The sequence below is a fragment of the Taudactylus pleione genome, unplaced genomic scaffold, assembly GCF_031769625.1.
Source record: "Taudactylus pleione unplaced genomic scaffold, aTauple2 ptg000372l, whole genome shotgun sequence".
In the NCBI taxonomy this organism is placed as follows: Eukaryota; Metazoa; Chordata; class Amphibia; order Anura; family Myobatrachidae; genus Taudactylus; species Taudactylus pleione.
The window spans coordinates 5,210,729-5,238,163 of record NW_028284773.1 but is presented as its reverse complement, the minus strand read 5'-3'; the positions used below and the strand labels follow the sequence as shown (position 1 = coordinate 5,238,163).

The window sequence follows — 27,435 nt, the reverse complement described above, 5'->3', positions numbered from 1 at the left end:
TAATTGCTCAACTCAGACTGACGATGCAGTAGTCCCAGTCTTGCCCGCCCCGACCGTGTCAACTCTTCCTCACCATCACCACTCTGTTGTGACAGGCAACTAGTCTGCTTGTCACACCGTCCAATCATACTCCTCACTAATGAGGCCAGGGTCGGATCCCAATGAGCTCACACTGTCTATGTTGTCCCCGTCTTGCCTGCTCCTAAAGCTGGCTGGAGGAAAAATAAGAGTACACACAAAAATTTAAATTCTGTTGCCTCCAAATAGCCCTCCTAGACTAGCGGGCCGCCAGGAAATGTCCTGGTAAGGCAATCTGGTACTGCTAGTGATGACGGTGGTACTTCCTTTTTTCAGGAACAAAATGGTGACAATTATAAGTAACATCAGAAAAAAAACACTACCTACGAGCATATGTGCATATTTAATGTGCTGTTTTTGTTTAAATGTTTCTGTATACTAAGTTTTTAAGACACAGTTCTGAGAAATACAAATTAACTTTTTTTTATTTAGAAATAACTGAAACAACTTTGTACAAAATATTTACATATAATATTGGCATGAACAATAAAGATTTTTTTTTTTTTTTTTTTGTAACAAATAGGAACAAAGCTCAAATTACACAGAGATCAGTGCTATACAAAATCCACTACCAGAGAACACAAGAATTGTAATATGTGACTTCATGTAGCTGGCAACGTGGCTCCCGCAGGACACAGAGCCAAACCAAGAAATCACAATAACAATAATCATGAATATCCTTTTAAATTTGTTGTATTTTTTGTAGCTGTATGTATCAGAAAATAGCTTATTACTTAATGCCATCTTGTTCCTTTAGTTTCATATTTGAAATATAGGACTTTGATTTTAAATATGTACAAACCAATCAGTACAGTAAAAACAAAATAAGGTGAAAAGAAGATTTCCACAGAATAAAGCCATTATATTAATACAGTAATCTGATTTGGAAGACCTGCTATCCCACAATATAAAAATAGGAAGTCAAAACATTGAATGTAGCACAACACAGATATACAGAATGTTTATTTTACAGAAGATAACAGACATGTAACGGTCTAAGTACTGTGAAGCAGTGCCATAACAACATCTTACTCGGGTAGAGTAAAGCTGCCTACAACAATCTGGTCCTTCCATGGGTTGGCTATCGACCCTAATCCAGACACGTCTTTCTTTCTGTTTCAACAATTACCCCCATACAGTGCAAACAAATGGAGGAATCAGCCAGCCAGGTGTTCCATTCTGACTTATTAAATCTGATGCAACAGGTTTTGGTACTGAAGGTATACATCACAGAGGGAGTCATGTAGAGCTGGACGTATATATTGTTTTAAGGCAAAAATATGCATCTTCTGTACCACGCTTGTGTCCATATGACAATTCAGTTGTATTTTACAGTTACGACTCCCTATGCTTAGAGAGGTGGAACTTAGAGAGTCAGAATGGGGAGGGAAGGCACGTGCAAGCATATGCTGAGTACAGTAATGTGCTGTCTGTAATCAGACTTTGGCATCTCCTAACATCTGGTGCAGAATATGTACTGATAATAATGGTGATCAGCAGCGTCATTTAGCTGCTTCTCATTGGCTGTGTTATGATTGGCTAATTTGGATTACCATCTCCAGCTGCTGGTGTTTAATTTGCATTGTGGCTATATGATATGAGTTTGTTGACATTTCTTACTTTTAAGAGTTGCAACCATTGTGCTAACAATCCCAGTTGTGGTAAGATGACAGCCGTGTGAGCTTTTCTACATTTAATTAGTAGCCCTGCAAGCATACAATATTAAGAAAAGTATTTTTCCTAAACAATACTCATAAATAACCTCAAGGGGAACACAACTGTGTGCTTTCTGGGTACTGCAATAGTGGCATGTCATTAGTAATGCTACAAGCACACAGCCGTACCTTGCGCTTGGTGTGTATGCAGATGAGGACATTTGAATATGTGACCATTGCAGATCTGGGCACATCATGTGTACAACAAGCATAATAGTATTTTTTTAAGGATATTGTGTCCAGCATTACATGAGACCCAATTACAGAAAACTGCCAATCAGCTGCCCAGATCTGCGCTTAAACTAACTGCTTAGAATAGTAGTGTTTGTACATAATATATAACCATGTATACAGAAAGACCACTAATAATGCTAAGAGCCAGAAAGCTTCATGAAACACCTTAGTATCCATCATGCTATCTAGCTTGTTATATATAATACTAATTATAATGGAAACCTGTTTACTCTAAGCCCTCTGGGTAAGTGTTACCCGAAGTCCCAAAGATCTACCTAATACAGGTTGAGTCTCCCATATCCAGATTTTTTTTAGCATGACTGAGATAGTGAAACCTTTGATTTTTGATGATTCAATGTACTGTACATAAACTTTATTTAAGACACAAAATTATTAAAACTATTGTATAAAATTCCCAGCAGGCTGTGTGTATAACGTGTATATAAAACATAAATGCATTCTGTGTTTAAATTTGGATCCCATTCCCAAATGATATGGTATGCAAATATTCCAAACTACGGAATATTCCAATATCCAAAATACCCCATGTCCCAAGCATTTTAGATATGGGAGACTCAACCTGTATATATTATTTAAGTATTCCAGCTCTGGCAGGTTAGGAGAGTCACTGAGGTGACAGCATCACCCGATAAGAAAGGTGATTACAAAAAGCTCCCTACAGTCTAAAGCTCCATTCATAGTTTGACTACTCTCCACTGCAGATATCTCCGGTAGTAATACAATCTAGCAGACCATACTCTTCTGACATACAATGTATAACACATTATAAAGAGATGTGTATAAAAACGATACAACAAAATCCAGTGTTTATTTATTTTTACTACTAAATGTAAATCTAGTCAGGCTTGGATTGGTCTAATATTACTCCCAAATTGTGGCATGCAATCACGATGGAACTCCCACCTCTGAGCAGAGACTCCTAGTGGGCGTGGCCTTACAACACAAGCATAGCGACTATCAGTTCCTCATCTGCTAGAGTTTGCAAGTATGTACACAGCTAGTGGGGAACCGACCTGCTATACAAGAAAGTTTTAATAAATAGAAGATGAGAAAATAGGATGTGGCAGTGCTGAAATGAATGATCTAATAAAAGAAAATGTGAATACGCTAGAGTACTTAATTTCTCCAAACAAAAAAAAAAATACTTCAACTGGTAATAGACCAAGGATGAATGTCCTGGAATATGGAACAGCTTTGTGTTTTATAATATCCAACCCACATTGTGATCAGGCCATATTTACTAATTAATTCCAACACAAATGTTACCCAAGTGCTTTTGGGGCTGTAGGACAGGGGTATTCCAGCTGCTTTGGAACTATACATCCCAAACAATCAATGATCTTCACGTGTTATAATGAATTGTCCCATATAGGACTAAACAGAAATTACATTTTGGTTGTGGAGCATATGCCATGTTATTTTTTTGTTGTTCCAATCAACACCAAGCATTTAATAAGTGCAATTATATTCATATAAGATACAATTTGGGTTTTACAAAAGATAAAAAAAGGTTGTTGGCAGTGATTGTAATACAATAAGGCAGGCTGGGGTGACTAGCTACATAATGCAGCTAGAGAGAAATTACTAAAGAATTGGTATTATTGGGGTGTGGTAGTGGAGAGCCAGGGTACAAACAGGAGTAGGGGGCTCAATCAGACAAAAACACATACCCGATGTTAAAAAGAATGAACAGAAAGTGACTTAACTTTCTCTTAATTTACTGTGTCTAGAGAACTTGTTCATTCATTGATCTGTCAAATGAAATGTACTGTAATCTCCCATAGTGATAAATAACATATTTGTTTAATAATTACAAAGTATATTATATGTTGGGCAGTAGCAGACTTGCAGACACCACAACCTGTTGTCACCCTTCTCCCCATAGTATAATTTCATATCCTCTATTTCCTAGTGCTTAATTCCTATACAGAGCGTCTAGGCACAGGTCTTTACGCTACTGATGGGGGTCTGGAAGCCTAAAGCTGGGAACACAAGTGCAACTCATTTCCTTAATATCCTTAGTGACGTATATGTTTTGCACATTTAGCTATACTCTTCCTCAACTTTAGATCTGTCATTTATGTATTCTCCACATCCGCGCTTATAAACATATATACAATGGTGAGGGATGGTGACGGATAATTCAAACTGGAAAATGTGGTGTTAGGCAGAGTTAAGAGAAAAAGCAAGATGTTAGTCATTCGCCCTCTTCCTTGATGCGCTGCTGTTTGTTTCTGCGGGTATCCATATCAAAATTGAAATCATTCCAATCATCCCGGGGAGGGAAAGATATGGTTTGGCGAAGTGTGAACCGCACAGCATCGATGACCCTCTCGCCCCGAGATTCGTTGGAACCAACACTGACAGTAGAAGCGCTGCTGGTTGTCCGGAGTAGGTGGGGAGGTGATGAGAACTCGTGGATTTGCCTGTGTTCCACTAGACCTTTCCATATTGCATGGCGAAACTGCTCAGGAATCTTCAGACTAATCAAGTCCTGAAAGACAATAACATAAAAACAAAGAAAGAGCAATGAAGAATGTGTGAAAAGGATTTTTTGCCGTATCCTTGGAAAGAAAATGAAATAAAGCTTATCGGATAAAATACTGACCAGCACAGTGGCACTCATACGCCACAGGCATTAAACCTTGGCTCTGTTATCTATCCGATAACATCTACAACTAAAATTTAGGTTTTGTTTTTGTTTTTAACACTTACATTTTTTGTACACATAAAACTTACATGCATAGTGGTGAATGTTACAAGAGTCTTATTCGATTCAATTATATTTCATGTTTATAGCACAGAAGCTGAGAAATGTTATTTTGACCCATAAATATATATTTTTTAACATTTTGCTACTAAAATTAGCAGAACTGTGGTGGTTCCATGTGATGGGCCCCTTGACTTCTGGTGACAACTGACACAAGGTGTGGTACATACAATCCTGTGCTAGTTCCTACCACAAATGCAGACGGCACAAAAATAAACATAGTACTGTTTGAATTTAAAGTTCTCCTGGGCTGTAATTAGACTTTATATTAGTCACAGTTCTAATCCCTCCTTTATTACTGTAGAGAAAGAAAAGTGGGAGGTGAAATAACTGATTCTGGAAACTCACCTCCATTGAATAAAGCTCAATCTGATAAATGTTGCTCAGGCCCTGGGCAGTGAAAAAGTCCAGACAGGATGAACATCCCAATCTCGCTAAAAAACTAGAGACAGAAGAGAGAAATTTACATGAAAATTCAGTGAGTTCATGGTTACAAAACAAAACAGAAGATTTTTCTAACAATCATCTAAGAAATGAGACAACATAACATTACGAGTAGTTATGTGCTTTCTGAATCTTTTGATATTTGGTGCCTGGTAATGTACTGTAAAGCTCCTGTTTAACACTTACAGGCATGAGACGATAACGTATGTTGCATTAATACATATTACTCACAATGCCGCACTGAAGAATGGCAGAACCTCCAACATGATCCTTTACATCAGGTACAAATGCTCTGCTCCTGGACTTCCCTCTTAACTTATGATTGCAGCCACCTGTGCTGAAACACTCTTCTCATCAGTTAACTAGCTCAACACAGGTGACAGCAATCATACATTAGGAGGGAAGTCCAGGTGCAGAACAATTTGTACCTGATGGAAGGGGTCATGTTGGAGGGTCTGGAATGGCATTGCTCTATGTACAGATGTAGCCTGCACAGCATTTGTTTACAATAGCAATTTCCAATTTGGTAAATATTAACTACAGATGAAGTAGCCCTGCTCAATGAAATGGTCAAGTAGATGCTTTCAAAGGGAAAAAAAGCATTCAGGGCTGGAGGACCCCACTGATAGAGGAGCTTGACAGTCAAGAGAGACATTTCAGGAATACAATGGCAAAGCATAAAGCAACTGACCAAGCAAGCAGCATAGCTAAACATGGCAGAGTGGTTGGGTACTTCTGGATTAACCTGGACATCATTGGCATTTGCCCATCTGCATTTTTTAACATTAAGTTCCCAAAACACTGCCATATTAGCAAGAAGTCATTTAGTACAAAGACTAGTGTGGTTGTAGAGGTAAAACTAGCGTTATCTCACCTCACGTCTTTCTTTTACTTGTCCATACGCATGCACAAATTGATTAGGGGCGGGGGATGAATCCAAGCCCAGGTGACTGTAAGGGGGTGCAAAATACAACCCCTTACTTTTCAAATATTTTGATATGTTTTAGAAGTTGAGCAATAAAAGATGCAGAAGGCACTTGAGAAAAAAGTTACAAAACAACCAACTATGCTAAAGTGGATTACTGACATGCAAATTGTTATTTAACAAGAACTTGTATAATAAAGGGGATTTCCACATGGAAACAATCATTTCCCTAGATAACGTCCCTTACCAATAATACAACTTCTATGGGAGTCCCTCTCCTGGAACCCCTACCATTCGCTGTATTTAGCAACGTCCCGACAACTCTGGTGATCACTGTGGGCATACTTGAGCTTCTCTTTAGTAGTGGAGGTCCAACACAACTGCTATAAGTCTTTGAAATACAGCTGTTGTGCTGAGTCTCCCTGGCACATGGAGAAAACCAAGCAAAAACATACTGTAAGTGATCGTCTGTAGGCACTGGGACCCTGATAAATACATTGAGTGGAGGGAATCCCAAATTATTATTGGTAAGGAAATTTAGTAACAATTCATTTTGAAGGTGCCAAACTCCTTTAAAACAATGTGCATTTAATGTAAGGGCTCACAGAAATCTATACATATTCAGTTTTGATCCAACATAAAACTATTTGTACACTAGAATGATGGTCTTTCAAATTGCACTCTCAGTAAGAAAGAACAAAGCTGTGGTTATAGAGTATTTGTATAACCTAGCATTTACAAAACAGACAAGGCATGATGTAGTAACACCAATAATAGTTGTAGAGCAAGTCCAAGCCAACAGACTATTTAGAGACAGATTGAGAGAATCCTTTAAAAAATCAGTGTATGTTGAGAGGTGTAGATGTCTAATACTGTGGAGGTTTTGGTAGGGTTTAATTGTGCAGAATATGACCCAGTCATACAGCCAATCACTACTTACATACACTTTATAATAATGTGCATCAAACAAGTACCTAATGCATCAAATTCTACCATGGGGCAGGATTGCCATCAGAATTTGCGTGGCCCAATACAATTTGTAGGGCCTCCAAGCAGTGGCAGCCATGGGGGCAGGCAGAGGCAGACATGGGGGACTGGCAGATGCAGGCATGAGGGGCAGGCAGACATGGGGCAGAGTAAATGCAGACATGGGGGGCAGGTGGGGGGCATACAATCAGGCAGCCTAGGAGTAAATCAGATTGGCTGTCTGTCCCAGTGTGTGCAGTCTGTACGGCAGTGTGGTGTGACTTAGTTTCGTGAGCCTACAGATCAGACTGAGAGTTTCTGCGCAGCTGCTGCACTGTAATGACAGGCAGCCAATTGTATTCAATCCTTGACTGTCACGCATACTCTATGCGTGAAAAGCGGGTCCTGGTGAGTATGGACAGTAGCTTCAACACTCCCCTTATCCCACCGCTAGTTGAATAATAATAATAATTAAAAAAATAATACTTCAGAAAACAAAGACAATTGGACACCAGTTGGGCCCCTTACACATGTATCCCCAGTACCCCCCTGATGGCGGCTCTGCATGGGGGGATGTATGTGTGCAGTCTTCTGTATACAGTGTATGTCTGCTTCCCAGTTTTACTGTTAGTCACTTCAAGCTGCAGACACAATGTAGAAACGGTGATGGGGATGGGTGTAGAAAGTGAGCTGCATAAACCTGTCCAACCAAGGTTGGGGAAACAGCAACATGGAAGAACTCATCTAGCCAGCAGGTACTGTCTACATACATTCTACTACAGAACAGTTAGCTATAGGGTAGTTTTTCTACATGCAAAAGGGTCTGTTGTGCACATTTAGCCCCTAAAAGTCCACAATTGTGGACATTTCCTATCTGCTAAAAATACATTGATTATCACTTATTCAAATCATTTGAATAATGACAGGAGTTGCTAATTCCTTCATCAACTATGGAGCTCAATTTGATGTATATATTATGACCAAAAAGCAATAAATGGTTATATGATGTGAAAAATAAAGCAAAAAAGCACTGCAGAGTGTGATAGGACTTCTCCTGTATGAGTTACACTCACACACAGTATAAAAACAAGAATTCCATATACCTGTACATATTGTACTAAGAGGAAGATTTATCAAAGCTTGGAGAGAGATAAAAGTACCAACCACTCAGGTCCTAACTGTCATTTTTCAAATACAGCCTGTAAAGTGACAGTTAGGAGCTGATTGGCTGGTAGTCAATATTGTCGATATACTTAACCCATGAATGTAGACTGCTTTCATGTGAGATAAATATATTTCCATCTATCCATTTTTTATCCTATATATAACAAGTAGTTATAACTAAATAAAGTTTTATTTCCAAAGATCTAGAAATAAATCATCACAAGTATTTTACAGTATGCTGATGATTGCTGTGGGTACTACATCTCTTTGTGCACTTACCTGGAGATGCTGCAGTCTGTTGGATAAGGAGGAGGAGGTGTGCAGTGTGATGTGGATGCCATGGATAGCGAAGGAGGCAGCGACTGTGGGGGGCTAAGCCCATTAAGGTCACCGGTCATTGGCATGTGTGCACTCATCATGGGAACTAGTAATAGATGAAAACAAAGTATAAGGCACATCATAGATCAATGGGACTAACCACTATATCATATACATCACCATCACTACATAATAATATGTCACTGTATTACTATGGTTTGTCTATGGAGCTCACATATGAGCAAAATACTTTTACTGTCAACAGAATACATTTATACAAAGATTACCACCTGCTGCCACAGTACTAATGTAACAATAGTGTGAATCGGCCAGTGAATGAACGGTTAAAGGAATTCTCATATTTAAGGGGATGGTGAATGTAGAAGATACAACATAAAAACTATTTTGAGATGACCCATTATTATTAGTATATATACTTTTGGTTTAAAGATCAAGGGAATTTTGGTTTAAAGACTGAAGGAATAGTCAGCGTTTTACAACCAAAAAACAGGAGAGGTGTAGAAAGTACTAGTGAATGAATGCACAATGCTAGCGAATAGCCAAGTCCAGTAAATAATTATTATGACTTACACCAATAAAACATAGTTAATAGATCTAATCTAAGATTGTATGGACTAAAATGTTATATTACTGTATTAAACCTGAAAATGTTCTTTCATTGGTAGTGTTCATTCACTGGCTGATTTATCCTGTATTATTACAACTATGGTCAATACCACTAGAATGGGAATAATATGAAACTGTATACATAAATCATGTAATATAAGCTGAAATGATCTAATAGTTATGTCATCCTGATACTGCACATAATGGGTCACACGGAAAAGCGCACGCAGCAGCATCTGTCGGCAGTCGCCCGTCTGTGACAAATGCCGCTACACAGTCCTTCCCTTGTTTACATCCATATGGTCAAATGTAAAAGGACTAAGATGCCCACTTTTAGCACCTGTGCACGCTGTAATACTGATTGGTGCATCCTTATACGCCACCATCAGTCGCACCATCCAAACTTGCACCAGCCCTATGGCAGCTGTAGTTTCTCCTCCTGACCACGGCCTCCCCTGCTTGCGGCTGTGTGAACACAGCAGCTTGTATTCACACATTTGCAACATTTTCGTGTTTATTTCTATCCACCGCCTAGGACGCCCATTTCTGATACCGTCTGTCACGATCACAACAGCACCTTTGTGAGTATACTGCGATACGCATGTGCCGTAGGGGTTTAAAGAAATGTTTGTGCATTCGCACTTGCAAATAATCGCTGAACTATGTGACTATCGGCATTGTGTGTGTATTGCACGCGACTCAGAATCAGGCCCTCTGTGTTACGTTAGATCCTGCTATAGTTATACCTTGGAAGCACAGCAAAATTAAGTGATGCTTGTATTAATTCACAGACATAATGATGTCTTGGGTATTATTTTTCTTTTACTAAAGCACTCCTGTTAGGCCTAATCTAGAGTGGTGTAACCTGTGGCTGGGATACCCAATCTGTCAATATATTTTGGCCCTCATTTAACATTAGCAGCAAAGCCAACATCAAAACCAACACCATGTTGCAATGCATCCAGGTAATCTTTTTGTTGTTTTGTTTTTGTAGCCCAGAAATACTGAGCAGCTTTAATACCATCTCCTAGTTTACTGTATATTATAAGTTTGAGGCAACCACACCTAATTATGGCTTTACCAAGGTGCAAAATTGCAATTTCTATCTTATTGTACTTCTAGCTCTAAATCAAACACCTCTCCAACACTTCCAACACTAGGGGTCCATGATCACACTGACGGGGTCTGGCTAAAAAAAAAAGATTAAGCACCTGAGCACCAGGGCCGTAACTAGGGCAGTGCGACCAGTGCCCTGGCACAGGGCACCGCAGGGCAGGGGGCGCTGTTTGGGCCTGTCAATTTTCCTGTTTATTATAATTCTCACCTGTAGCTTCCTTTTCTTTTATACCCAGCATCTCCTGGTCTCCCCTGTCTCTTCCCTGGCCCTTCCCCATGAGGCCATGGCCCTTTTTCAGATCTCATGTCCCTATTTAAAAAATTGGGGGAGGGGCGCTGATGCTCTCTGTGGCCCAGGGCACCAAAAAGTCTAGTTACGGCTCTGCTGAGCACCATAAGTCTAGATTAAAATAGTAAGAGACAGATACCAAATTGGGCACCCATTCAGTTGATAGCCTGTAGTAGACAATATATAAACTTTTTAATGACCCAACACACTTGTACAGCAATGAATGGCGCTTACTTGCAGTCAGAATGTGTGAAGAATGTTACTGACGTGTTCTGTGGCCTGCAGGACATGCAGTTAGCAGTGAAACATAATACTGCATCAGATTTGACATATTATTGAACACTTACAGCTCTGGCAAAAGCTTATAGCAATTAAGAAAGATCACTTTGCCTATAGTTGAAAGAAAATCTGCTCGTGTTACATTTCTATATTCAGTGTCATGTTTACATTGTCTATTAAAATATGCTACACCTTCATAATTTAATAAATGATCCATTTCATGCTGGAAGGGAATGCACAACAGTTCAGCATAAGGTCCAAAGATAAGATAGCGAACTTTGCAGCTATATAATGTTACCATCCACATGAACAAATGTTCAGGGATATTATGTCTCAGGTGAGCTGTAGCAATATCATGAGTGGATGACAGGAATTTAGCTTTAGGTGACCATAGTCACAAAAGCCATATAGTGCATGAGTCCTAAATGAACAACATGTGATTAGCGCTTATGCGATATTGAGAGCGGTAACCATCCAATTGCACTACGGGTGCCCTGTTGGATCCGGCTATTTGGCACGAGCAACAAACAGCTGGATGTTCAGATATTTTCAGCACCAGAAAACAGACACAAAGATATAAAATAGAGCACTGGAAGGGAAACAATCTACACCAACAGGAAGGCTGATGCTAGCAGCATATCTCCTACAGTATAACCACTCTTAAAAAAAACCTATTACAATCCAGATAACATGAAATTCCATTAAATATATTTGATTCTATGACACTAAAACCATTAAGGCTGTACTGAGTCATTCCAATATTCTTACTTTTGACCTCTTGGCGAGTACAAACTCCCAAAGCCTGCTACTTACTACTTAACTCTCCACAAACACCATAACCACATACTTAAAGCATCATTCATGAACCATGATGGGGTTTCTCCTGCATCTGTGCATGCCAATGTCAAATAATATAGAAGAGTGTGATGCGCACTGCAGAACTTGGTGTATTTATGTAACTGGCAAATAATGAAGCTAGTCAACATAGAGGCACAGGATTGATGTATACTTACTGTTTGATCCCATGCCATCTGACATGGCATTAGGAGTGAGTGAGTTTCTCTGCTGTGGGTTCATTAGCTGGCTGACAGAAGGTAGCTTATTCATGCTATTCATCTTGCTGAGTGGAGGAGAAGCTGATCCAAAGGAGGGCTGCCCTTGTAATGAAGACCTGCAGAGATACAAGACAGCTTATGCTTAGGAGGGGACAGCTACTGCCTAAACAAATACTTTTATTTGCTTCATTTGAAGTATCTTTACATTTACCTAAGCTGAGGGGATGTATATGGAGAGTTATCACTGAGCCCTATGGGTACTAGAGTGTGCATCCTCACAGACAATGGGGGAAATGTATCAAAATGTATCAAACCTTCTAAAGAGTAGAGAAGTGGAGAAGTTTCCCATAGCAACCAATCAGCTTCTATCTATCATTTTATAGAATGTACTTGAGAAATGCTAGCTAGAAGCTGACTGGCTGCTATGGGCAACATCTCTATTTGTCCACTTTTCCATTCTTTAGAAGGTTTGATACATTTCCCCCTATAGTAAATAATGAATAACATAGATGAAAAGGATAATGCCATTATTCCTATTCTTAAAGGCCCACTTACACACTTTCCTATAGGAACTGGTACTGGACCAATGAAATTACAATGCTCATCATTTTATTCAGATTTAGAATTAAAATCATATATATCATATAAAAAAATGTGGAAACTTTTTTTCCCTTTCGTAATGCTTCATATTGAAAAATAAAATGTTTGATAGTTCAATGGTAAACATGTCATATACTGTATATGCCCAATCGTCTATGCAAGCTAATGATGCTGCTGCTCTGTGATGCATTTTGGCATAACCATAATTACAGAGAAGTCTTTCTTTCCGTCTACAGGAACACTTGGAAAAGTTCAGCATTCCCCTGTTCATACTGCAATGTGGAAGAGGTGATATTATTTCTAACTCCATCACTCCAGTAACAGTGCATACATCTTCCGGGCAGGTATGTGAAGAGATAGGATCACTCAATTCCCTCCAGGTATACGGCAGCGAGCCAAGTGGAGGAGGTGGTGAGCATATACCCTGAGGCGCTGACTGCAGGACCTAGAGATTCAATTACACACCTCGGATTCCAGACTTAGTTCACTGTTGTTTTGATTATACGTACAGATAAAAAAGGTACATTTCACAGTACTGCTGACAATGATTCTGGGAAGATGAAATGTCTGATTACAGGATGGAATAATAAAAAATATGATTAAATTAAAAGATGTGTGATTTTAGCTTTAATGTAATCATTCTCCGCTTCATGGATACACACTGCTGGGTTGTTTCTTTGCACCAGTGGTGCCACTGCCTAGCAGGGCCCATTGCAAGCTTTGACCAAAACGTTTTGTTAGAAAAAATACTACAATGTGCGTTCGTGCAATAAAATGGTTTTATAGTGAGCAAAGAAAGTATTTCCGCTAATGTGAATGCAATGCTGCAAACTCTGTTTCTGTCTTATTTTCACCTGTAAATGTAAGCCAGTGGCTGATTGGAGAATCCCTTGGTCTTCTAATCAGCAGTCAGTTTCATTTACAGTATTGTTTTATGTTTCTCTTGTTCTGAGAGACCCGAGGCTGAGCAGTACCAAAGTTGTTTGACAAAGGTCATAGTTATATGTCAGTGGCAAGGTGATTTAGGGGTCTATTTACTAAGCTGTGTTAGGAGATAAAGTGAATGGCGATAAGGTACCAGTCAATCAGCTCCTAACTGCCATTTTTGCAAACACAGCCTGTGACATGGCAGTTAGGAGCTGATTGGCTGGTATCTTATCACCGTTCACTTTATCTCCTAACACAGCTTAGTAAATAGATCCCTAAAACTGTTACTGTATTTTAAACATGTTTATAGAAATGGACTATCTGTCTTATGGTTTGTAGATTTGATGTGGGCATCAATACCTTCATGTGGCCCCCAGCTTTACTGAAAACCACATCAGATTTCACTGTGTACATTTTTTTTATCAAATCTAGCCTGAAAACATGTAACACACACATGCGGGCCCTATGTCAGAATTTCAAAGTCTGGACATCTTTGGTGTAGTAGGGGATTTAAGTCTACTTAGCAGGCAGATACAGTGATGTGTTTGTCTCATTGACCTTATAATAATCTGGCTGAAGTCCAAGAAAGTTTACAGGAACTGGAACAAAAAGACATCCGATGTCCAAGATAAACTAATATAAATATTTATTGGCAATTAAGAACATGCAGCCACTCGAAACAGCACTTCAAGAGGATGCCAAGGGGAAACCCAGTGGAATTTGTCTACACAAAATGAATATTTTCCTACTTTTAAAGCAAGAACACATTTTTTAAGAAAGCCAAATTCTTAGGAGAGTGACTTGTAAAGGCATTAACATTACAAAGTGTAAGAGAGCACAGCGTGTAAATGCACACAATCCTGTATTATAGAACTGGTTTTCAACATTTATTTGTACAGGTTTTTTTTTGTTGGTTTGAAACATAATAAAAAGCAATGACATAGAAATACAACAGAAGCAATTCAAAATACCACTCAGTGCATGAATTTAGGTAATAGTAAATAGTTGGGCCACTGCTAGTCTGCCTGCCACACCTCAAATCCCCCAACTGCCTCTACAAAGACTATTGCTTAAACACAAGATTTCATAAACTGGTTGAGTTTCAGACATTATACAGTAAATGACATGTAATGACTCACACCGTCTGTCACACTAACATTGCTATTGTGTATTTTCTCTATTTCCTTTTTTCTCAGTGCTGCAGAATATCCTGATATTTTGTAAATATAAAAATAATATTAATATTGAGGAAGCTACACACTGTTATATCTTGTGTTGCTAACTTTATAAAGTTCAGGATTTCTTGGTATCCTTCACTAATATAAATACAATCATATATTGAAACTTATGCCTGATTCAGAGATGTACGCTCATCCGATGACGAACGAACATCTCCGGTGTTTCTGGGTCTGCACCTGCATATGTGCACAACGGGTCCTACGATTAAACTTGCAGATCCCACTGCTGCGGCATTTGGGGGGCGGAGCGGGGCTGATCATCGTTGCCGGAAACGGGGGCGTGTCATTCCCTTTTTCTGGGAGGGACAAGGCCAGGGTCTGCGTCGGCGGATGCAGATTTCTGGCCTCTTACTTGAGCAGCACCTGGTCAGGCTGTAGAAAGCTTTAGCTCCTGCAGCCTGACCAAATAAGCAACCATCGCGACCATAGGTTGGGATGGTTGCGATCAGTGGCAGCTCCAGAGGTGGGGCTGCAGCGCAGTCCAAACTTCAAATAGGGGAGCCACACCAACTGCCAGTGAGTCCCAGCCATCTATGTTTGGCAGTGTTTGAAATGGCAGTTGGTGTGGCTCCCCTATTTGAATCTTGGACTGCGCTGCAGATCCACCTCTGGAGCCGCCAATGGTTGCGATGGTGTTCCCAGCTTGCGACGTTGGGATTGCAAATGCAGCAAGGAGGTGTCTGACACATGCTTCTGCGTTTGCATCAGAGATGGACAAATTTGCACAGTCGGTTCTGTGCGGCTCTGCAAATCCGTCCATCTTTGTATCAGGTCCTAAGAAACTAAGGGCCTGATTCAGAGTTAGGAATAGAGTAAGAAAGAGCAAATAACTGTGCATCTTGGTAAAACCATGCTGCACTTCATGTGGGGCAGATGTAACATGCAGAGAGATTTAGATGTGGGAGGGGAGTATCCAAACTGACGTGTAAATTGCAGTGTAAAAATAAAGCTGTCCAGCATTGTGGGCTACATGTAAAGCAGCCAGTATTTACCCTACATGCAAAACAAGTATGTATTTGCCCCCCTTGCATTGCAACATGGTTTGTCCAGGAACACAGTTACTTGCTATTTCTTACTCTGAATCAGGCCCTAAGCCAATAGCGTCCAAACATTTATATGTCCTTAATGCAACTAAATTTGAGAAAATATTAACTGATTTCACTAAATATTGATGAAATGCGTTGTTTGAACTTGAAATAACAAAGGGCCTAAGAAGATCTATTTTTATCTAATATAAAAGCAATACAGAATATTTTACACTTAAATCTGTCCAGCAGCGTTTGTACATAATCAGACATGACCAGCATTCGTAAACTTCAGCATTTGGGTTAAAAAATCCTTTTCCCAGCACAAAACATTTTGAATATACACAAAATATCTTTAACAAAATGTTTACATTTGAGACCTGCTCACAACCAACATAGCAAGTTTTATAAACACCAAACCAGAAATATGTGCCACCAACTAGGAAAAGCTAAAAGGCAAGTCATCTACAGAAAGGAAAGATCAGTGCTTGAGTCCCTTCAAAAATGCTACATAAATTAAAGGAAAAAAACAAATTCAAAATAAAACAAGCACAATAAATGTGCCATCTCACACCCCTTAAATATATACTTCACTTTCACTGTTCTCCCTCAGGGCATTGATGTTTTCATCACTTCGGAAAATCATTTGAAAGCAAACTAAAGAATGTAGCTGACCATTGATCTCTTTGAGTGTTCCCGAATCCTGTGCACATCAAGCTTCCAATGATGTCTGTAGCCTTTACAAACATGGCACAGGCGGATGTGAGTGAAGCTGTTGTCATAGGGATCACTGATTCTAAGGACACCTGCATTTTTGGTTGGTTTTCAAACACTTTACCTACGGTAAATGTGCCACAGACAACACTAATTGAAATGGACACTGGGTGCTTTAGGAATGTTAGATTCTGTCTATACAGATGGCTTGCTCAGCAGAGGTATGGGTTATTTTAACTGGAGCCCTGGTATACAGTAAGAAAAACAAAATCAGTAACAATGCCATACATAAAGATTATCAAAGCTGAGCCCCTCCTCCTACAGTCACTGTGAGGAACACTACTACATAAGTTAGTGAATAGGACTATGCTGGCACAATGTGGAAAGACAGATAATTGTTCCATACATTTTACAGGATTTTAGGCAAGGGGCTAAGGAAAATGTCCCTAGCACCTTGAATAAAATGCCCCATACCTTTAATTTAATGCTTAAAATATATGTACTTAAATTAAAAGTTTTATACTAAAATTAGCCCCACAAAACAAAATTCAGTGCAGGAACTGAAGCCATAGCTGGTATTGACTGTATGATACTGTAAGGTTCAGATTCTTCCAAGACCTTGTCAGGGAGCAGCTCAGCTTTCAAACAATATAGTTTATTCCATCAGTCTAGATTTATGATCTGACAGCTATGTAAGTGCTAGTTCCTATGTAACAGCAGAATTGTCCATAGGGTTAGAGAGGTGTTCTCTGCTGCATGGCAGAAGAAGGAAACAGTCTATGGTTTATGGATACATTGAGAGATGGGGGAATGTAGAGTGTTTTGGGAAGGTATCTTTTTCTTTCAGAAGATCTCCCCTGGGTTCCATGAGTTCATTCCGGAAACAGGCCGTTAGGAGACTGTAGAGAAGAAACCAGAGAAGAAAAGAAGAGAAGATGATGACCATGGAGAGTGGAAAGATGCAGTGACACCACTATGACCAAAGTGTGACATACTGGTGGGCGGAAGGACTATGTGGAAACATTGATGGTCCTCCTACCACATTGGTTAAACATCACGTAGTGTACAGCCTGAGAATGGCACAAACCCTCACCTTCAGAAGTGTAATTAGGACAAAAATGGTCATGGTTATGTTGTATCTGCTGGCCAGGTGTACAACACTTCTAAGTCTGCCCCTTATTCTGTTAGAATTGGCACACTAAGAACAAATAATCACACAATATTGCCTTTCTGAGAACATGGACGTGAGAGAGCAAGTGTACCACAAAGATCTAAAAACAAAGGCATACAATGTTGGGATTACAACACGTGCCAGCTCTGTAATTTCCTGAAATTCAAGCCAATTGAAGGAGTGCAGGACAGCAGCATGCTTAAGGTGGAAGGAAATATAATGCTTCCTCTACTTTTATATCTTGATATGGCTCCAGTAACGAAAAAATCTTAATGCCTACAGTTTGACTTATCAATGAGTCATTGCATAATAGGACACAAAGCAGCCTTTTATGCAGCTGGAATTATGGGACACTGCTGTGTGCATGTTATGTTTGCACTATCCTTGCTTCCCAATTGATCTAGTCATAATCTACATTTCTATCTAACGAACAACTTAATTGAGATATATTGTGTTTATATTTGCTATGCAACTAAATGCTAGCTATTGTTCTCTGTTGTCAGACTGAATCTGTGTTCTTTAATACAGTTATTGTGCGCACGGGTGAATAAAAAAAATCTCTGAATGTATACATATATGTTTGTGTTTTGTGCTAGTAGGTATTTTCTATAAGACTGTATTTTTAGTTTTTAGTGATCCTTTAAATACAAATTAAGATCAGTTCTCTAGACACCGGATGTAAACTCTAAGGATTTTGACTGTCTCAATCATCTGCAGTTGGTGAATAAGCTAATTATTGCTATGAGACAAACGACATATAAAGCTTGCAGATGAAGGAACAAAATATCAACACTGTAATGGTACAATGAGTGATGCAGATTTTGCTAACTTTGTGGGTGAGCTGTAATTTGAGCAGTCACACTGTGATCACAGAGGTGTGGGGGTTAGTGGGAAAAACAAAGGAAACACATTAAAAGAAATCCGACATGCAATATGGAAGACATGAAAGAGGGAGAGAGAAAAAAAAATATCCCCTACAATGGCAACCTTGAAAGGACTGTCAACATTTCCGTAGACCATACACAGTCAATCCACAATGACTCCAAAAAGCTTTTATACATTTACTGGATTACTTTAAAAAAATTGTCATTTTAGAAATGGTGTTGTTTTTAATTTTGAACATTTAATGGGCGAATCAATGCTGACGCAGAAATTTAGCTTCCAGACTGTGTGGCACAGGAGGTATTCAATAAATCCAGCGACCAGCCCCGAGGCTGTATTTATCGCGGATTTCTGTTTGTACTCTCTGTAGGTGCGAGCAGAAATCCTCGATAAGTAGGGCTTCGGGGCTGATCACAAGTACCGGGTGCAGCGTAACCGCATGGCACTTAGCACCGGAGAAGCTGCTCAATGCGGTTAGCCCTGTGCATTCTTGCACAAAATAGTGGCTGTTGTAGGAATTCATTGAATAGCTCCTGGGCATTTAGCCCAGGAGATAAATCACTCCGAAAGTATTTAATCACCCCCTTAGACTTGTGGTATATACTGCCTAGTGCTTGTATATGAAGTATGTATATGAAGGTGCATTAGCCCTTGGGCCATCTCCAGTTGAAAGTGGCAACAAACCCAAACATTGCAGCCCCACTAAAGCTGCTCACCTGATCAGGCTGGAGGTGGCATCCTCTACCCATAGAACTGAAAGTGTGGCCTTTGGCTGTGACTTACAGTAGCAAGTGCCACACTCCCATTGTAACACTGACAAGGACAGGCAGCTACCAATATATCCTCACTGCTGTTTCTCTTTCATGTCATTGGCTGGTTTTCAGTGTGGGAGAACCACAAATGCATTGAAAACACTGGATGAGTAACATTATGCCGCCCACTAACCATTGGCATGCTAGGTTTAATAGTAGCAATTGCCCTGCTCTGGTAATATACGATTATATATTAGTTCAACTAAAAATGGGATCTTATAAATATGTAGTTTGTAGCAAGTCAATGCTATAAACTTGTGTAAAGATAGACTCTACTTCTGCATTTCCAAGACATCCGTCTAGTAGTCTAAGACAATATAGTAGTTATTGTACTTCACGGTTGAATCAGGAAATATCCTCCTTTATCTGCAATATATGTAAAGGAGCTTCAAAAATGAAATTTTAGGTAGCAATAAAATCAATGCAAGCAGCTTTATTTGCCTAAAGTTTAAATGTTGCCATCTATTATGCACACTATTTCAATCATGTCTTAAAGTTAAGTGGATGATGAAATTTAGCAAAATGAAACAAATGCTACTAATTAACTATATGTTCTCAGGACCAATGAGTGATGACTGGAGAAAACTGTACAGCTCTAAGGGGCCTATTTACTAAGCCTTGGATGGAAATAAAGTGAACAGAGATAAAGTACCAACCAACCAGATCCTAAGTGTCATTTTTCAAGCAAAGCCTATGACATGGCAGTTAGGAGCTGATTGGCTAATGCTGGGCATACACTGCCAGATGAAATTCCTGTCAGACCGCCAGATATTTTATCGGGCAGCCTGACACACTGCAGATATGTCACAGTGTATTGGCCCCGATATCTCAGCTCTGCCCCTGGAGATGGGTCATTTCCCCATTCCTTCCCTGTGAAGCAACAGGGGAAATGTCAAACTCAATATGGCATGAACAGTTCTGTATATAGTTTGTTTGTTTAATGAATTGGTTATTTGTCATATATGATCAGGATACACATTGAGGAGTGGTAAACCACTAGTGGTTTGCTTTGCTTCATATACAAGTGATGATTTAACACGACTCAAACAAAAGTTTTTAAACAAGCACCAAATTCGAATTTGATCTCAATACTGAATAAATGGAATGTTATTCATTGAACTATATATGAGATTAATGTGACTGATATATAGGAGTATACATCTCCTACTGTGTAGTAACGATTCTAGACATCATTGTGAGAAGTTCCATGACCATATAATAGCAGGCCTAGTATATGACAGAATAAAACATTTTAGCATTTTAATATACTTATTATTTTAGATTTTTATAGTACGAAGTGGTCAGACTGTCACAGTCCTTGCCAACATGTATGAAAAAATCTGATTTACTATCTGTCTTCCTCTGTGTTATGATTGTGGTCCTGTGTAATGGTTAGTGATGTTACAGAGGGACAAAGATAACAATATCTATCACAGCTGCTTATACAAGCACTCATACAGAAGCATCTTGAGTCTACTATATAGGGCAGGCATGAGTCACAGAACACTGAGGTGACTACTAATTTCCTTAGTAAATTACATCAGCAATATGTTATTATTCCTGTGCCAATATATCAACTAAATATTATTATTTATTATTTAATTTATAAAAAAATATTTTTTTTACAGCTGGAACAAGGAAGTTATGTAGAACAAAACTAAGAAATAAAGTATAGGTTATTATTATTATTATTATTATTATTATTACCAGTTATTTATATAGCGCACACATATTCCGCAGTGTTTTTAGATGCACCAGGTTTAATTGCACAGCTAGTTGCTCTGTGACAGAAGATAAACTAAACAATTCCTTCCACAGCTAGTAAATCACCAACTAATCACTGGAACATCACACTTTAGTCTGAGCCATATGATCATATTATTTTGATTTACATGCCGAAAAAATGGTTGTTATTAATATTAACAAAATTTTGATATAACAATAGCATATTTTGTTGCAGCAGCAAATGCAGGATTTCTAGAGAGGGGTTTCCAAATGCTTGATTTTAGAGTGAGTGTGGCCAGTCCACGAAGAGGGCATTATTAGCACTTAACCAGCTGCAATATGCGTCATACAAAGTATATTGTGAGTCATAATTCCAGCATATACTGGACCAGCTATCACAGTAAGCTATTAAATGCGGCAGTAGGGCCATCTTGCCTGGCTGACACACATTAAAAGATCCACAGGTGGTGTTAATTATTTAATTTGTGATACTGAGAAGTACATGCAGCTCTAGTAAAATTCTATTATAATACTATTTCTATTGTGGTCATGGTGTGGGCTGGGATGGGGGGGGGTTCCAGGCAACTGGAACCCCCCCTGTGTTTGCCTATGTGTTGTGCTTTACATTTGGGGAAAAAATGTAAATAGATTGTGATGTGTTGGAGACAGTATCTAAAAACAAACAAACCCCCCCCCTATTTTAGTGTTTTAAGTGACCCACTAAATTGTAGCTCAAATCTCTGCTTTAATCATAGGACTACACCAAGGAACATGGGTGAATTAATACAGCTAGACTTTAGCAAACATTAAATATAACAGATTAAATATAATAGATATGTTCAACCTTGCTATGTAACTGTAGAAGAATTTTTGTAACAGAGACTAAACCTAACCAATGTCCTAGTACTGTCCAAATGGCTGGCATCCACAAATAGAACAGTGCTTCTCTGTGCCATGCTGCCATATAATATCAGACTTTTACTATTTCAAAACAATTTATGCAAACGTACCCAAACAAATATATCAGCCTGGCGCTAATGAAGCTAAAATTGAATACTGTACCACAGCTGCAAACACCTGTAGGTCTGTGTAAACCCAATTAAAGATCACCTTCTGATGATCACAAAGTAGAACTACAATGATGTTGTTGCGCTAATTAATTAAATTTAATCATAAGCAATAGCTTAGCATAGCATACATTGAATTTAAGACACCAAATAAGTGTTTCAGACATAACTTTTTTATATATATATATATATATATATATATATATATACAATAAACATATCAATAATATAATAAATATATCATAAAATACAACCTATGTAATTAAGAAGTCTGTACAGACTAATCTACATACATCTCAAAAGAACCTACTGATTCCTGATAAAAGACCTAAAATCGCAAATTCACTGAAAAAGGAAAGATCATATAGGTTGTGATCAGTCTAAAAAACTGGCAGTTCTCACCGGACTATATTCCACATATGAGAGTCCTTAAACCTCCTTTATTCTGACCTCCGGGTCTTATCGTGGGGTAGCGCTTAATTAATCTCCAGATGTATTGTATGAGAAGGTGTTGAAACAGCAATCTCCGCGCTAGTAGAGTGCATTTGTAATCCAACCTGTATTGTCCAACAGGTATAGCAATTGATGGTGTCTCTCAAACAACAGGCTGATGGAAAAGGTTATCCTCAAACGGGGAAATCCTGAGGCTAAGTCAACATGTGACCGCCTATTACCTTTCTCCGTCTTTATCCAGACCTGCGGGCACCATCACAGCATATTTGGATAGCACTATTCTTTAGACATGTGAACCAGCACTGGGATAGAGAAACAGTTTGGGATAATAGAACTAGGGATGATGCAAGTTCGAATCCCAAAGGTTTAGTCAGAATGCGTATTCTGGTCTAAATTGAATTTTATTATTAAATATATAAGTTTTATTATTATTATATAGAGAGTTTTTGGTATAATTTTTCTTATATGCTATGTTGCTTTAATGATTAAATAATTGTTATTGGTCTAGAAGTAACCACATACATATATGATTTTTCAAGACACCAAATTGTGATCAGAGTTTATTTTTTGTCTCTGAAATTGGTTCACATGTCTAAAGAATGGTAATTAGATCACTGAAAGTAAAATGTGGAGTCTAATTAACTAAATAACAATTTCTCCTATCAGGGAAAAGGAGGTCTGATATAAATGGGGGAGATTTAGCAGTTTCTTATTCATACTCTTTGATAAAGCTTCATGTAGCAGAAGCGAAATGCGTTAGTGAACTACTGCTAAGTGTTACAGTTGCTCTATTGATTCTGGATATTACTTTGTTTCCACGGAGAGCCACGAGCGCTATCCAAATATGCTCTGATGGTGCCCGCAGGTCTGGATAAAGACGGAGAAAGGTAATAGGCGATCACATGTTGACTTCATTATAGCCTTAGCCTCAGGATTTCCCCATTTGAGGATAACCTTTTCCATCAGCCTGTTGGTTGAGAGACACCATCAATTGCTATACCTATCAGACAATACAGGTTGGATTACAAATGCGTTCTACTAGCGCGGAGATTGCTGTTTCAACACCTTCTCATATAATATATCTGGAGATTAATTAAGCGCTACCCCACGATAAGACCAGGAGGTCAGAATAAAGGAGGTTTAAGGACTCTCATATGTGGAATATAGTCCGGTGAGAACTGCCAGTTTTTTAGACTGATCACAACCTATATGATCTTTCCTTCTTCAGTGAATTTGCGATTGTAGTTTTTTTTATCAGGAATCAGTAGGTTCTTTTGAGATGTATGTAGATTAGTCTGTACAGACTTCTTAATTACATAGGTTGTATTTTATGTTATATTTATTATATTATTGATAAGTTTAGTGTATATATATATATAATTTATGTCTGAAACACTTATTTGGTGTCTTGAATTCAATGTCTGCCATGCTAAGCTATTGCTTATGATTAAATTTAATTAATTAGCGCAACACTATCATTGTAGTTCTTATTTATGCAAACAGTAATATTTTGAGTTGAAACATAGTTAAAAAAAAGAAGCCAAAGCAAAATCATTCAGATAGTAGATACTTCAGGAGATAAAACCTATTAGTAGTTTAGGGTACGGAACAAAACAACATAACAATACATTAACAGAACATGATAGCTAAACAATATTGATTTGACACAGTCCTAAAATATACATTATACATCAATATAATTAAAAAGATACATATCTGTATACTGTGTAACCTGGGACATACACAGTTATATCTTTATGGAGGCTACCGATACATCATTGTTTTCCTATAATACATTGTAGATTACTCCTGAAATTACACTATATATGAAGCTCTAAAAAGGGATCAAATATTTTAGTGAAATAGTACCGTTCATTTAGGTAATTTTCATCTCTGACATCTTGTTCTATTGGAGAATGCTTTAGATTGTGTTCCATGTAGTTGGGGCTGTTCTGCATTCTTTTTTGCCATTGGTGTATGGAGAAGGTGTCACTCCTCCCTGTATTGCGGGGACCAGGCAGGTTGCTCTGTAGGCTTCTGTCCCTGAGCAATTTAATGTCATGTATTAAATGCTTTAAAGCCAAGTTGATGAAAACTAATGCTATCCCAGGACGCTCAGATATTTTATTATATCTCACTACACATATAACTAACTAAAGCCTGTGACAGCAATCAATACTCCCAAGATGTAGCCAGAGTTCTTGTAAAGCAGCAACACAAAAAGAAACAATTTTTGGCTTGGTAAAATGCATGCAATTGGCAACAATATACTGTATCTGGCTACATCAATTTACTTTGTTAAGCAGCTACAACAGTAAAGTACAGACAGTATGCGGTACAGCACACCAACCCCAAAACATTTATTTTCTAACCCCCTGTACAAACAAAACTGGAGCACATAACAGTTTTACAGTATATCTACCCGTGATTAGCTGTTAGCACACATATAGTGTAGCAACACATGTTTAAAGCAATGACTCCTAAATAAGATTACTTTTTACAGATAATAAAAACAGGGGAGCAGTCATCTTAAATGCATATAAAAACATGCATGTTTCTCAAACCAAGCACAGAAACACACTAACAGGTGACGTTTACAATGTGGGAACTTCCTATTTCCTACATGTACTTACTGTTTCTGAAGTAAGTGCTGCTGCTGCTGTCTGTAGTTCTCAATAGTATGCTGGGGAAGGTACTGCATCAGCTCCAGAGACTCTTTGATCTTTAATAAAGTTTCATAAATCTCTCTGCCTTTTACCTGGAGCCAATAAAATGAAAGAACAGAAGAATGGTAGTAAACATTTTTTTTACAGTTTCAGATTTTTCACGTATTATATATAATGTTGATTATTTCTAAAATTATTGATTTTTATTTTGTTCACTTTAACATTTTAAAATTGTTTATTAAGTAAGCAACCACAAATTATAATACAATACAGATAAAATATGTGACAGAGCCACCTCAGCTTGTATAACACTTAGCACAAATTTTATATACATATAAAGCAGGGCACTCACCAGAGTTGTAATTGGTTTAAAAATGATCCATTTAAAACACGAAGATCCTTAAATCAGCCAAATAAATCAGCAAAGTACGCCAATGTTTCAGTCATCTCAGGGACCATACTCATGGCAAAGTCACAAATCAGCTGCTGCAATTTTGAATAAGGTCCTTGAAAGGACCAAAACATTGGCGTACTTTGCTGATTTATTTGGCTGATTTATGGAAATTTAGGTTTGATTAAATGGATCATTTTTAAACCATTTACAAGTCTGGTGAGTGAGAAGGAAGGGCTGCTCCCAGCACAAGATTCGAAAAAAGGTTCAAATTAATTTTGACTCCTAAGTGGGTTATAACTCATGCAAAAAGGTGCTTCCAGAAGTATAAAAGAAAAAAAGAGAAGGACAAATATTTCTCTATGGGCAACACTTATGCAAGATAAGCAGTTAAAAAATCTTATTTTTAATATGAAAATAGACTCATCTAAACATCAACTGGTATATCGGACTTTTGACCTATAGAACATATTGATCATTTAGAGCCAGGATATCCATTTTTGCCCTGTATTTGTTTTATGTATGTGAAGTTTAGGTGAGTCTATTTTCATAATAAAAATTAGAATTTTAAACTGTGTATCTTGCATAAGCCTGGTGAGTGATCTTCCCATATATGATGTCTGGACCTGCCCCCAGTCGGGGTTTGCTCGAGGTCGCCACCACACTGCCATTGCATTCATTTCAACAGAGTGTCCCGAGCAGTGTGCGTCTATCAGCAATAGAGCTCATCTTCCACCGATTCCTTGTCACTGTGAAAGCGTGCAAACCAATCGTACACACATTTTCTACTCACAGCATCCTCCCACTTTCACCAACATTTCATGCATCTCCGTTGCCGATTTACCCAATTTGAAGCAGAACTTAATGTTGTGTCTTTGCTCCATTGCTGTCAGCACACACTGATTGGGACACTCTGTTGAAATGAATGCAATGGCAGTGCGGTGGCGGCCTCGGACAAACCACGAGTGGGGGCAGGTCCAGACATGTCCATGCATGTCAGCGTGCATGAGCGACCTTGTTGCAAGTGTTGCATACAGATATATCAGACCATTCACCAAACCTTTTAGACAGACCTCGTATATATTATGTGCATCACACAAAAGATAGGGACATCTGTCCAATATCCAACATAGAACAGGAGAGGGGAGCACTCACTTGATTTCCAAAGGTTTTCAAAGTTTTATTCAGCAAAAACAAATCACATATAGTTTCACCAACTGTCCTTATCAGTTATCAAGGTGAACAATAACTTCCTTATATACCCATAGCACCCAACCACCAACCAATTACAAACAACACCACACAGACCTAAAATGGACTATGATGAATTGGAGTTATACCCCCACAAATATCACATAATCAAATGATTGTGGGTATTAAGGCTGTTATTGGTTAAGTTCTATTGTGATAAGTCCTAGATAAGGACTGAAACGTTTGTGGAACTGAATGTCATTTTTTACAGAATACAATTTGGAAACCTTTGAAAATTTGGTGAGTGTCCCCTCTTTTGTTCTATATATATAGTATTTTCGTGAAGTGTCATATACATATGACAGTCTATCTGTGCCTGGACAGTTTTGTCAGTAAATACAAATTCACTTTTACATTGTAAAATACATTTAAATACACGTACACATTTTAAAAAAGTGCTAATTAAATCCAATTACAAACAAACATCTATTGACTTCATCTGTAATATATCAAATGTTAATTTGTTTCCTGTCATGGAATGATTGCAAATATCAAATAAACACTGTGAATAG

General features: G+C 38.4%; 1 protein-coding gene across 11 annotated transcripts in view; it reads right to left on the bottom strand.

The window, feature by feature from the left end:
* Positions 1-485: 485 nt before the first annotated feature.
* Positions 486-27,435, bottom strand: part of TP63 (tumor protein p63) — a 249,129-nt gene continuing 222,179 nt past the window's right edge. For 4 of the 11 annotated variants that reach the window (XM_088444792.1, XM_088444799.1, XM_088444793.1 and 1 more), the window contains 6 exons: positions 25,249-25,373; positions 24,485-24,658; positions 11,960-12,117; positions 8,597-8,741; positions 5,167-5,260; positions 486-4,542 (listed from right to left, as the gene is read on the bottom strand). In XM_088444792.1, the coding sequence (XP_088300918.1) occupies positions 4,246-4,542; positions 5,167-5,260; positions 8,597-8,741; positions 11,960-12,117; positions 24,485-24,658; positions 25,249-25,373 (993 nt within the window). In that variant the 3' untranslated portion in view covers positions 486-4,245. Of the gene's footprint in view, positions 4,543-5,166; positions 5,261-6,136; positions 6,213-8,596; positions 8,742-11,959; positions 12,118-15,361; positions 17,405-24,484; positions 24,659-25,244; positions 25,374-27,435 lie in introns of those variants that run through there. The other 7 variants (XM_088444795.1, XM_088444797.1, XM_088444798.1 and 4 more) reach the window with 4 other exon arrangements.